This window comes from Coffea arabica, chromosome 5e, assembly GCF_036785885.1.
Source record: "Coffea arabica cultivar ET-39 chromosome 5e, Coffea Arabica ET-39 HiFi, whole genome shotgun sequence".
In the NCBI taxonomy this organism is placed as follows: Eukaryota; Viridiplantae; Streptophyta; class Magnoliopsida; order Gentianales; family Rubiaceae; genus Coffea; species Coffea arabica.
The window spans coordinates 47,039,872-47,054,154 of record NC_092318.1 but is presented as its reverse complement, the minus strand read 5'-3'; the positions used below and the strand labels follow the sequence as shown (position 1 = coordinate 47,054,154).

The following is a 14,283-nucleotide window of genomic DNA, read 5'->3' as shown; positions in this document are numbered from 1 at the left end:
GAACTGGATGCTATCCCAAGATTCAAATATATTGACTAGTAATCAGCCAAAGAAAAAGTATGAACAGTCAAAAGAATTAAAGATATCTAGTGATGTAGGTTGAAGAATTAGATGAACCGGCGAAGAAGAATTTTGACTAGGAATAAAATATTCTCAAACTAACTACTGAATGAATGATTGAGAAAAACAGAGGTACAAAAGTACATAAATGGACTAAGAATTTTGGTCCAAAAATTGGACGAATTGGCTGATCAACCCTCATGAACTTCAGCACAAGATCTTGACAAAATAAGCCCCGTGACTAAACTCCCTATAAATTGAATAACAGATTTTCAACTTCTGATCAAGACTGAATATGCAAAGTCCTTTCAATTTTAACAGATTTTTTGGTACACTATTTTAAATTTTTGTGGCTGAAATTATTATGGATTTGATGATTCGTTTTGACCGTGCTGTTCCTGGTAAACGTTATATTCTACCCCGTTGAAATTCAACAAAGGGACTCAGATGAAAAGTTGCGTGTCACGGTTTATAATTTGACCAAAATGCGCTGGGAGTTCACGCGCCATTTTAATTTTTTTTTATTTCTTAATCTTGATGACATCAAGATTAATTAAAAACCAAATTGTGTTTCTGCTCTTGATTCAAAAGGTTCACGAAGTATATGAACTTTTCAAAGCACGAGAAAACCCTTAAAGGGTTAAGGGAAAGTGACATAGATTTTTATCAATATAAGTACTTGGAATTGGCTGAATTCATACCTTTCACGTCAAATTTGCACTTTTGATGCATACCCTTTATTATTTTGTACCATTATTATTCAATCTTATATATATGAAGCGATTTTCATTTTAGGATGGAAGGATGCGAATTTAGTGATTACTTAAATCATGACTCAGTCATTTATATTTTTTTTTAAAAAAAAATGAAAAAAAAATCAAAAGCTATCCTAATCGAGATTAAGAGATAAAGGAATTATTAACATTACCATATGGATCATTTGGTTATTGAGCTATTCGTGTATATTATAACTCGTAACTTCTTTTAAACAAACGGATGCTTCTAATGCTCTATGTTTACCCTTTTTTTTGTAATTCATGTTTGACAAAATTAGCCAAAAAAATATGTAGTGCTGAAAAAGGAATACGACTTAGATTTTTCCGGTTCACTCGTTTGATTACGTATATAATTAATTATAGATGTAAAACATCAACTTCTGTTAATTAACAAATGACAACTGCCAATAGTTTAATTACGTGGACTTTTCTAGAGAACTGCAAAAGATGATGCTCCTAGTGTTTATCTCTTTGTCTCACACTTTTATCGCAACATAAGAAAAATGTGTCACTTGGTTAACTAGTTGGAGCATTATTTTGTAGGGGTAAATTACATATAATCCCCCGTGGTGGTTTTATCTATTATTACATGATCTTTCTAACATTTCAAAATATCCACTTCACCCCCTATAATTTTATGAAAAGTGAAAATTTGATGAAAAATATCCTATGTACTCCACCGTTAGTTGAAATACTAATAGTATCCTTATTTAAATGCTAAATCAATTGACGGTTTAACCACCTTGTATAAAAACATAAGGAGATTACATGAATTTATTCATGCAAAAATCACAGAGAGATAAAATGGATATTTATACAAATCATAAAGAGGTCGCATGGATGTTAAAATTTTATCACACACACTTTTAGAGCACGTTTGGTATAAACATTGTAATCGATTGTCTATTCCGTCCATTTTTCACTTTATATAATAAACGATAGGAGGGTTATGTTAAAATTTTAAGAAGCCATCTGATATTATATAAAACTATAGGAGGTAATAAGTAATTTATCCATTTTTGGTGGAAATACTAGCTCAGTGCTGCAGCAGTCTGGGACAAAGAGTGGCAGTATACTTTGTTTTCGATTCGATAATCCCATAAACGATTAAACAATTGCTGTATGGGATCTTCCACCTATATCAATTCCCTGTAGTTAAAGTAAGTAAATCAGTTCCCAAGTGAAAATTAATAAAGGGGTCCATTTTGATTTTATATAAGTGAAAAGTTGCAAGTCTAAATTAGGACTGCCATGAACCATGAATATTTGTCTAAGTCTTGCATTAAACGTTAAAAAGATGAAATTTGAGTTTATAGCGTGCTTCTCAACAGATAAAATTTAAATTACCGCACAATTATCGTGCATTTTACTGTAATATGACTAGCCACCTAATTTACAGTTAGTGCGTTCTTATCCCTTTTGCCTAGATGCCAAAAAAAAAAAAATTTAGGTAAAACCACCGCTAACAGTTTAACTTTAAACATCATCATGTTTCACCTTTCACGCGGTTAATTACTTTATGGGGGTACTTATTGAACCCAGTTTACAAGGTAAAACGTTTGAATTATCAAACACTTAGACCAAAATTATAGATATGTATTAATAGGAGGAGAATAATTTCAAATAATTAACACGAAATACAGCTATATATGTATACGTAACTGATTTTACCTGTCGAAGAGGTCTTGCTATAGTGCTTAAAGTTGAAATATCAAAACTTAGAGGTCATGAATTTGAATACTTATTCTTCCTCCTCGCTTCTTAAATCTCATTCCTCTTCTATTACAAAAAAAAAAAAAATTAAAAAAAAGGACTTTTCCATACAATATTGTCCCCTTATGCTGTGGAACTAATTTAACCTGCAGTTTAGAGCATGTAATTTAGTTACAAATTACGAGTTATGGTAATACTTAACTACTTTTGTTTGTGTGGTGCTTAACCTTTCAATCCATCATTTTTCCACAAGAGTCAATGCTGCTTTTTAGAATATTTAATTTTGAGTAAATTTTATATACACTGACGGTGCACACACTATTATAATGAGATGTACGATATATATGTAAAATTTGAGTTTTAAATTCAAATTTGAATTATATGTCATGCATCTAATAATGAAAGTATATACACTGTAAGTGTATAAAAAATTAATCCTTTAATTTAATGACCTCCTACAAATTATGGTAATGCTTCACCGATTTTGCTTTTTGTGGTGCTTAACTTTTCATTGATCACTTCCACTTAAGCATAGCACAGGTATCAAACAGTTATTCCTCCAAGGGACACGTTGTCAAGCATTTAACTGGAGCTTTATATCCGTCTAACTTTTTTATTGTTTTCATGGGACATTCATTAAAATATAGTTTATGTTTCAAAATTTTTTAAAAATAAAGTCAATTAATATATATATATATATAAAGCAATAATTGTTAGTGTGTATATTTCCATGATAAGTTAGGTGTGATATAGGTATATCAACAAGTGCCTCTTGAACACTGGTTAAGAAAAAACCCTTATTGATATTACCAAAGTAGACAAAAGAAAACAACAAGAAAATCATTAAAATTTGAGAGACCACATTTTACATGAGCTCGAATTGTATTTGACCCTATAATAAACAACAACAACAAAACTAACCTAAATATCTAAAAAAAAAAAACTATTCATTTTCTTTTTTGTTTCCCAAATTCCTTAGCCATCTTGAACCTTCCTATACCTCTCTCTCTCTCTAGAAAAGGAAATTAAAGCCAAATCTAGATGTTCCCACATCTAGAATCAAAATTTTACTAGTCTTGATTAAGGGGCTTGAAACGTGTACAAGTATTAACTTCTTACACTAATAATATGTTAAGGCTTAAATTCTTGACCAATAAAGCGAAAGATATACCGGGACCATACTCGAAATAGGACAAAATTGGATTTCCCTTATAAACTTCACTAAAACTAGAACAATGGTCCACTTAACTTACAGAAGAAAAATGTTAGTGCATCCTTAAAACCAACTTGAAAATTCATAATGTAAACAACAGAACTACTATAGACTAGAAAACTGAAAAAGAGCCAAAGGAAAGATCCATACATAATAAAATAATGAAAGTAAAAGGGAAGAAGATAGATAATACTTAGTTGATGAGGACATGCATTGTGATTTCACACCTAGCCAAAAAACGCGTAGAACACAAGCTCCCCCGTAGCTGCCACGCCAGATAATAAGGGATGACCTCCCATCCTGATTCCACGGGGCAAGACAAATACAGCCTACCTTTTGCGTGTGCTATAATCATGTGTGTTTATCCAGAAGGACTCTAATCTTCTTACATAAAGAAAGCCAAGTGCTCCACTTTTGTACGTCACACAAAAACTTTTACACACAGACACACACTAATTAATTAATTATTTATTTATTTTATTAACAAGGGAATCGATAGTCGTTATTTGAGAGTGTGCACTGAATAAATTCAATCCCGTGCAATAGTCCGCTGACCATACAGAGGAATAAGACATACTAAGCAAATCCCGTGTGACAGACATATATTTCAAGAGAGATTCGAACTCGAATTGATAGGAAGGCATGACACCAACTCTACAATCTCGATCAATTCAAGAGACAACTGATTATTTATTTTACCAAAAGATAAAAATTAATGCCTAACTTAAATGCTAGTAGTGGTAGAAAAAATGTGGTTAAAGCTATTACAAGTGCCTTTTTTGGGTCAATCGTAAAAATTATAATAGTTAAGTCTTGACTTTAATCTTAAATTTAGGTTTAACTCAGGTTATTGAGGAGCAAGTAACTTTTTTTTAGTGTTATAGTATGTCTGGAATGCACATTATTTATACCTTATTTACACACACTGACTTGCTTGTATCATCAACACATTTTTCAATTACTTTTTTATCTCACATACATCACATCAAAAAAATGCTACAGTATTTTTTCATAAAATTATCTCAAATAATTTACTATCCAAATAATTATATTTAGCCATTTAGGTTTAACATTTATTTTCGGGGGGATAGTCTGCTTTCTTGAATATTATTTGTGTGGGTCTCGTGGGAAGGTTTATCCTGTTATTAGAGAAAATAAAAAAATAATGTAAAAGAAAAAATCAACTTATTTAATTTGTCCACTTTCATACGGACGAAAACAAAAAGCTCCATTTATTGATATAGTAGCAATTTAACATTAAATAATGGGATCTGACCCTTTGCCTCGGTATATAAAGCCCTCCCCTTAAACCTTTCTCTTCATCTCCTCATTTTAGACCTTTCTGCCTCAGCTTGCAAACCCAAAACCATAACAGAGAAAACAGAGCAAAAAGAGATTCGTAGCACGCCATTGCTTTGCTGTTTGCCAAAGTATTTCTGTTCTCTCCCCTGTTTTAGCTAAAAGCTTAGGATATCTTTGGTCTTTTGTATTGAAGAAGCCACTAAATTGCCAGTTTTTCCTCGATCAAGAGGCCAACTTTTTTGTGCTTTTGGTATGTATCTTCTCTTCTTTATCCCTCTGTTTTGTATGTGTATGCAAAAAATAGGAAAAGGGTTGCTTTTGAATATCTATTTGCATGAAGAGATTTGGATAAAGTTTGAGTCTTTCTGTTAAGACAATTCAGTATTGGTATTGACCTTCGAACCTCTGAGTTTTTCTGCAATGGCCTTAATCTGTTTTTTGAAAATTCTGATCTTTTCTTTGTTTGTTTTGAGTTATAGAAGGTGAAAGGAAGTGGAATAGAATATTTATCTGGGGTAGCTGGATAAGGCTTAAGGGGCTTCTGTGAGTTCAGGGGGCAAAGCAAATTTTGGTGGATTATGATTCATGGTTACATTGAATAAAGCTTGAAACTTGGTAGAAGAAGTTCAAATTTTTGGTATAATTTAAGCACTGTGTTTCGTACCAATATTTTTTCGCCATTTGGTATTTACATCTTGATTTCGTTTGTTTTCTTTATTGATGAGAATAGTCCTGGATGATGAAATTCTTGTATGTTGTGAGTCCTTTTTTTTGGACTTGGTATTGGGGGTGTTGGGGGAAAGGGGAGGAAGAAGAATTGGGTATGTTTCGCAATTTAAATTGTGCGAGAACACTCTTGTCTTGTGTATTTGAGATCAAAGCTATGGGGTTTTGATTCTTATCAGTTCACCTTATGATTTCCAGGTGAATCTTGTTAGAGTTTGATGTGCTTAATGAAGTATTCCTTCTTGTGAGTTCTGAATTGTACCATAATTTGCATCTGTGGGGTAGAGATGGCGAAATCTCTCAATTCTTGCCCATCTCTACTGAGATGGGTGAATCCTTCTAGTATTTAGTGCCACTTTCTAGATGCAGTGTTTTGCCAAATGGATGTTCCAGCTGCAAGTTGGAGGACCCCTTATCATGCTAGCGTCCAAGCTTTGACGATGAATTCTGAGCACCTTAATTTGTACCTTTCTTGGTGGTCCTTATATGCCTCAAAATGGACCTTAACAATTTTCTTTCTGGGGTTTTCAGTTTTCATTTTCGACATATGGTGCCTTTCAGTTCACCATCCCTTTTTCCCCCAATATGAAGTATTATCTTTTGTTCTTCTTCCTTTTTTTTTCCAACAAGGACCATAGAAATCGTTCTCTTTTTGATTTTTTTCAAGGGTTTGTTTTATTATTTGACCAGATCTTTTAGATCTTTGAAGAATATATCTTTCAGAGAGTCTTGATTTTCTCTTGGGTACAATGAATACCTGAATCTCACCATTGAATCTTGTGTTAATCAATCACATCCTATATCTGAGTATTGAGTTTCTCTTGTACCACAAGTGGATGTGTTTTTTTTGCTTACACTCCTTTAGTTTGGATAGTCTTCTGGACTAAATGGTGCAAAGAAGATGATATGAAGCAGTTGATTGAGTTGTGGCTCTTGCAACATCTTCTAGAAATATGTTTATCAATCTCCACAATCAATGTTCAGGACTTCATTCTGTGGGTGATATTAACTGTTTTATTCTTGAGGTGATAATTGTTCCTTGTCCACTGTTTGTTCACCTATTTATTATGAAATAAGTTGGGTAGTTGAGTAGAAGGTTAGTGGTAAAGTTTCTTAGAACGTGATAGGATGTTTATGTCGCAAAATTAATTTCCAACCAAAGTCTCACCTACCTGTAGTGCAAAAACCCATGATCTCCTTTTTGCCCATCTAAATATGTTTTCAAAGATAGAGATAGAATAGTAGTTAATCTGATTTTTGAAACTTCCTGATATGTTATTTTGTATGATAGAGCTAAGAAAGGATGAAAAATAGGTGATCTTGATAACCGGATAGGCTCTGCTGTGAAAAAACCTTGTAGAAGATTGTGGTTAGCTATTAGAGCAATAATATAGTTCAATCGGAAGTTTCTTTGAATTTTGGGTGGTTTGCATATTTAACAATTAGAGTAGCTGATGTATACCATTATATCAATGGGAAATTGTTTCTTATTTACTTTCTGAACTGGTAGGTCATGGTTTTCAAGTGGTCCCTTGCCCAGCCAGGACTGGCTACTTGTACGCAACCTGTGCAATAGTGTATTATTACTATAAGCTATGTATTGTAATAGCTAAATGGCAGCATTGTTCAACGTTCTGTTCGATTGGATTACTTAAATAATTCAGTCAAATTGAAACGCCATATGATGGATAGTAACCTCTTTCAGTCTCTGCTTCTGATACCTTTTGGATGAGGACATAAACTAAGATCATGATGAGTGGGATTGTGAAGCTTTAACCACGGAATTAGTGTTCAAACCCGTTCATGCTTTTGATGTTGAATAACACTTTTACCTTGGCAGATATTTATGCATATAGTTTGTCAGAAATAATAGAAATTTGCAACTACTTGTTGTTGTGAGCGGTTGAATCTAACCATCTTTATTTCTGCCCTTTTGTTTTCAGGTAGTAGTATCAAAATTTTACTTGACAAGAAAAGCAAATAGTAATGGAGGAGTATTTCCAAGAGCCAGCAGTTGAAAACAACTTCGATCGAGATGACATTTCATTGACAAAGTGCAAATCCCATTCACCGGATGAGCTGGAAGATAATCCTTCGGGGGGTTTGGACTGTAACATTTGCCTGGGTTGCGCACGAGATCCTGTCGTCACGTTCTGTGGCCACCTCTATTGTTGGCCCTGCATCTACAAATGGATCCATTTTCGGAGCATGCCTTCTGAAAATTGCAACCTCCAACAGCCACAATGTCCTGTCTGCAAGGCTGAACTATCTGAAGAAAGTGTAATTCCTCTCTATGGTAGGGGACTCGCTACAAAGCCTTCCGAAGCAAAAGCAGGACAACTAGGCATAGTCATCCCGCAAAGGCCACCAAGCCCAAAATGTGGAAGTATGCTGTCATTACCCACAACGCCGAATATCTCACGTGCAGTTCCACAGCTTCACCGACTAAGTTACACACAACCACCACAATCTTACCCTCAGTTTTCCAGTGGCACAATGAGTCCGAACACGTATCATCCATTGGTGACGATGCTTGGTGAAATGGTTCTTACTAGGATGTTTCGGAACCCACAGGCCTATTCATACCCAAATTCATTTCATCTGTCAGGTGGTAGCACTCCGAGGATGAGAAGGCAAGTGATGCAGGCTGACAAATCTCTCAGCAGAATATGTTTTTTCCTCTGCTGTTCTATGGTTTTATGTCTGCTGCTGTTTTGATACAGTTTTCTCCCAATCCTCCCAAACGTATACATGTAAAAAAAGAAAATCCACCCCTGTTATACAAACTCAGCCTATTAATTTAGCAATAGCAAATCACAGAGTGTGTGCCATCTCCAAATCTGAAGCTGCTGATATATACTATTTGATCTCAGTTTCTAAGTATGAACAATTCTAAATATTTGGTTGTATGCTGGAGGGACTAATAAACAAACTTCACTTCCTACTATCTCAGTCTTAAATAATTACTACTAACATATGTAGGTTAAAGAAGTACAATAATTTCTCCATTAAGCCCTCTATTCCATGTGACCAGACTTCACCTCCATTCCATTATCAAGCTACAATCATACTCTGCTCTAAGGTTTGGAGCACATTTTTGGTGGTGGTTGATGCCACACTACACAGATAATAAACTGACTTATTGAGTGGCTGGTGGGCCACAAAGTTGATTCCCTTGAAACAATTGAGGTTGGAGGAGTAATTGAGGAGTAAATTGCATCAAAGCACTATAGATAAGATGGATATGTTCATGATTACAAGTAGCATAATGGTCCACTATATATGTTGATAGAGGTAAGGTTTAGTCAAATTTGGGAAGCAAGATGGTTGAATGAATAGGCAACTCGTAGACCTTCAGTCCCATGATCAAGAACCCACATGCATTTAACTTTGGTTGCAAGTCAAATTGTGTTCTCCTTTTTACTTCTTGTCATTTTCACTAGTGTCAAAATTGTTGATGAGGGAAACAGAAATATATGGTGGATGGTGGGGGCTATGGCGGTGGTGTGCAATATCGTACAATATGGTGGCAGGAGCAAGTGCCGTGGCGGCAACTTTGGAAGTTGATGGAGGAGAAGCTTCCAAACTTCGGTGACTAACTAAATTTTGATTGGTTTAGTAATCTATTTTGGACATTAACTTTTTAAGATTCTCATCAAATTCTTTGAGAAAAGGCCAACAAAGGTCATTTCTTTCCTTATCACTAGAAAATTCTGGCCCCTCTGATGGTCCATGGTGATTTGAACTATTAGGCGTGTGGGTTGGGTATTCTTAAATCCTTAATTTCTTCTTATCGGTCCCCATTAGATCAAGACAAGCTCATAATGAAGCTTCCGATTTGCCATCATCTGCATCTTCTCTCTTTTTTCTTTTTGGCTCCTAGTAGTTTTCTCATAATGAACCTTCTTCTTCTCCTCCTCTTTATTATTGGTGCTTTGTCTTCACTACCCTTCTCTCCAGATTTGTTCTTCATAATATACTGTCAATGTGCATGTTGGATAGCGTCTAGCTCACAACTTTGTACACTTGATTCTTAAGAAATATCTCCCATTCTTATCTACTTTCTGCTTTTCAGCTTTCATCATGCAATGGCAGGTAGTTTTCCTTCTCCCATTCTGGTATTTTATATAGAACAAAGAAGTCTACTTACAAGCACAAGACATGCAAAATTGTGTCAGTAGATAATTAACTCAAATTTCCTCTTAATAAGAAAACAATGGCAACTGCTTTGGAGGTGGCCATAGCCCATTAAACACTCAAAAGATCTAATGCATTCTTTTTTCTTTAATCTTTAAGTGAATTATAAGTTAACAAGGTTAACTGGGACACAAGAACAAATACGAGGGTGCATTAGCAACGGAAACACTTTACCAACTTTTTTTTTGGTTGTAACCAACTATTTCTAGAATCATTGACCACCACATGTTTTTTGTAGGGTTGGAGGTCAAAGGTTCAAATCTTGACTCTCATTCAAATCTTGACTCTTATAAAAAAATTGCCACTTAATGTGGCTTCTCTTAGATTTACAGAGGTGTCTCTTGCATCCGTATATTCAATTCCCGTCGGTTTCTCTGTGACTATATTTTTCAGCTAATAGGCTTCTTCCTTTTTTTTTTTTTTTTAATCTTTCTGTACCATGTTTTCACACATTTGCCTGGCTTATTTAGTGATCTTCCAGTACAAGTTGTCAGCTACGATCTTCCAGTACAAGTGATCTTCCGTCGGTTTTAAAGGCCTGGTGGTCACCGTCAGTCTTGGTAGTGTTGTCACTATATGTGGCGATCTCTACTCATATCAGTCCCCCTCTCCCTCCCTCTCCCGCTCTCCCTAGATTATCACATCAGTCCTCCCTTGCCCTTCTCGCTAGATTCGGTTAGATTAGGCTATAGAAATTCTATCGTTGCAAAAAAAAAAAGCCATCCTAATATATATTTGGTTCATTTCTGATCTGCATTTTTCTAGCTCTTCTAGTTGTTTACCGTAGGGCTTTACTCCAAGATCCTTCTACTTCATATCATGGCAATTTGTGCCATGGGAAAAAAAGCAAATCAGAAGGATAAGACATTAAAATCACTTGATAGGATTGGTCACAATGTCCCATTATAACATGAAAGCAATCCAAATGATCACGTTACCTTAATAATTTGGTGTTAGTACCTAACTAGTCTTGATAATTTATAAAAGACATTATTACAGGCAAAGGGCGTGAAACAGCACGTAAATGATGATATACCAAATTTATTGGATAGGGCCAGCATAATGCAACAAGTAACGGTGGAACATTCGACAACAAAGAATAAAAAGAGATTTTAAGAGCTATTTTGTTTCCAAATCGTTGTCTCTCCCGTGAATTATTCAGTCATAGATTCGATTTACATGGTTTCGCCCTCTTGAAAAACTAATAATATTGATGAATCCAACCCAACTTAGCAAATAATTGGCATAATTGAAATTAATTTCGAGCATAGACAAATAAGTCGATAGTTAAATTAGTCGTTGATCACAAGCGGGTCTAAATTATTCCACCATCCTGAGATAATACAGGTCCTCTTAATAGAAAATATGACCACCTTTTTTTTATTGAACCATGATCCATTTTTTTGGGATAATTTCAAGAACTTCCCTTGAGATTTTTGAGTATTTCACTTAGTTCCTTTGAAGTTTTAAAAATTACACTTACCACCCTTGATTTGACACTTTGGTAACCAAACCTTAAAACAGGGTCAAAATTTTAATGAATACCCTAAAATGTCCTTATCTTATAAAGTTTAATTTATTCTTCTAAACAATTGTAAAGTAATTTAGCACAATTATAAAAGACAAAGAGTCTCAAGTTTTTCATGCCCATATTTGTTAATTGATAATCAACTATGGCAATATATCTTTTGATATAATAGGCTATTGTTTATAGTGCTCTATTAAGCATATATATTCTTTTTAAGATAGAGAAAAAAGTGCTATCTTTTTTTTTTTTAAGTTTATGGACTATTTTTTTTTAATAAAAGTTTATGGACTAGTTTAGTGATTGAACTACCATAGTTTGGTAGTGATTTTGAGCCATTTGTTTTTAATTATTCTTGATTTTGATACCAAAAAAAGAGCTACTAAAAATTGGATGATATTAAAAGTTATCAAAAAATTACTTGTTTAACATTTGATCTAGACAGATATTAGGGATAACATTGATAGTTTATCTATAATTCTAATGAAATATTAGAGAAATGAATAAGAAGGAAAAAAAATTATAAAATCCATCCTTTGTATAGACATGGCAACAAGGGAGTTTTATTAAATTATCAATATTAGTATTGTCATTTTAAATGGACAAGGGAGGTAAGTGCAATTTTTGAAACCTTAAGGGAGCCAAGTAAAAATATTAGAAACCTTAAGGGACCAGATTGTTTCTCAAATGCCTCTTTAACAGGGCCCTTAGCGTGAACTTCATGGTATGATTTTGATGCAAAATATTTTTGGGGACAATTCGGCCATAATTAGAGATAAGTCAACAGCAAATGGGACACTCATGCAAAAAAAAAAAGATTAATTCAGATTAATCTTAGGCGCTGGTCTACATCACATTCTAACTTTCCCAATCTCTAGTTCGCCAAAAAGAAAAAGAAAAAGAAAAAGAAAAAGAAATGATTAATTCAGATTAATTATTGTCCATAAACGTTATTCATTGGGGCTTAAGAAAACTAAACTAAAAGCATCTGGAAAAGCCATCTTGCAGACCATTCTTCTTGACTTTGTCCACCAATCCTGGGGTTGCTTCCTTAATGTACCAATGCCTTACTTGGGAGTAAGAACTAAGAATCAATCAGGTTTTACACCTTTAATGGGACTAATGTCCATGAAATTTATTTCCTACAATCCAATACGACAAGAAAAGTACAAATAATTTTCACAATTTGACATTGTACTCCATTTGCACTTACCATAGCAAAAAAAAATAAAAAAAACACAGGTCTCTCTCAAATATTTCATGGAAATAGTTGCACATCGAATTAAGGCACTAAAACATCCCACAACCACTAAATAATCATTATCATGCATAAGACTTTCAACTAAATAAGCCAATTGGCCGTGCCTTCAAACCTCAATGCCTATATAAACAAGGCTTTTAAATTAGGATCAATCTTTCCTACACTGACAGTGTATACACTATCAGTGTTGGATGAACGACAATTATGAAAATTTTGAATTTAAAATTCAACTTTTGCACAAATGTCATAAATCAAATAGTGATAGTATATACACTGTCAGTATATATAAGATTTACTCTTTAAATTATCAGTTTGAGTAAAAAATATATAGATTATTCACCTTTCAAGAAGCTAGTTTTTGCCTTATAGAGAATTATTCTCTTCTTCAAATTGACAATAAAGTATGATTTGTAGCCAGCTGAGGTTGACCAATTGATATACACTACAGCTCAACCAGCTCTTAGGTTCCGGTTCTGGGCATATATGTACGTGCTTTTCATCTCTAATCACCAGCATATTATGTGCAAAATCTCATTGATTAGTGTCTAACACTACTCTTTGAGGCCTGCTGGTGCTGTATATACGATCGATTAGAACTAAATTACCACAAAATGGGGTGCTTTATCAAGCTCAAGAAATCGTCACAGCATCACCAATCCTGTTTCTTTTCCTTAATAGAGTAATGCTGCAGGCTGAGGGACGTTTGCCTGGTCAGTGAGGAGGAGGAGAAGAAGGCCATGGTGGCAAGGGATTTGAGGGAGAAGTTGAAACTGGGAGGCAAAGCAGGTCAAGAATACAGAAGTCTGCTGTATATGCTTCAACGTTACCAAAGCGTGGTCCAACACCTCCATCAGGGTCTAGTCCTATTACAAATAAGGAGTTGTAAAGCCCTGGATGTGTCCTTCCCCCCAAGAAAGTGAAGCAAAGAGTACTTATACTATAGTAAATAAGCAGCTTGGCATTCAAGAATGCATGTTGATGAAATTGTTTTATTTTAGCAGCTTAGATAGTTTAAAGACGGAGTGTAATAAAACGTAAGATAGGAGTACTATAACACCAAACATGTTACCGAAAACCCGAATTCTTTTTTTTTTTTTTTTTTTTTTTACATGTGGGTAAGGGTTTCAAAATGTCTATACGTGAAAGGATGTACTGTATTATCATATTTATATGATGGTTTGTGAAGGAATACATTTTTTTTCTTTACAGATGCATCAATTAAAATCTCCTCTCCTTTTAGTATTGTAAAGAGCATTTATCCATCTGGTTTGGTTCTTTATTTTCTTAGTTTGGTTCAAAAACTTAAAACATGTTTTTGCACATCTTGCAATAAGCACATATTTTCTTGGCCGGCCGGTAATATGATCACAATGAGGTAGCATCTATTTTGAAAGTTTATAATATTGGATATAAAAGTGTAAGTTGAATATGTGAATCTGTTTACATGCGTTATATTTTTTGCTTTTACCAAGAACAGCGCTAAGGTGAATAGTGGATTCAAGAATAGCTA

At 34.2% G+C, this 14,283-nt stretch overlaps 1 protein-coding gene across 2 annotated transcripts; it reads left to right on the top strand.

The window, feature by feature from the left end:
- Positions 1–5,175: 5,175 nt before the first annotated feature.
- Positions 5,176–8,629, top strand: LOC113688532 (E3 ubiquitin-protein ligase RMA1H1-like). 2 transcript variants are annotated; one of them, XM_027206374.2, is made up of 2 exons: positions 5,176–5,314; positions 7,734–8,629. In XM_027206374.2, the coding sequence occupies exon 2, from the start codon at positions 7,777–7,779 to the stop codon at positions 8,506–8,508; it is 732 nt and encodes a 243-aa protein (XP_027062175.1). In that variant the 5' UTR covers positions 5,176–5,314; positions 7,734–7,776; the 3' UTR covers positions 8,509–8,629. The 2 variants fall into 2 exon arrangements, with proteins under 2 accessions (XP_027062175.1, XP_027062176.1); XM_027206375.2 differs by lacking the exon at positions 5,176–5,314 and adding an exon at positions 6,677–6,815.
- Positions 8,630–14,283: the final 5,654 nt, after the last annotated feature.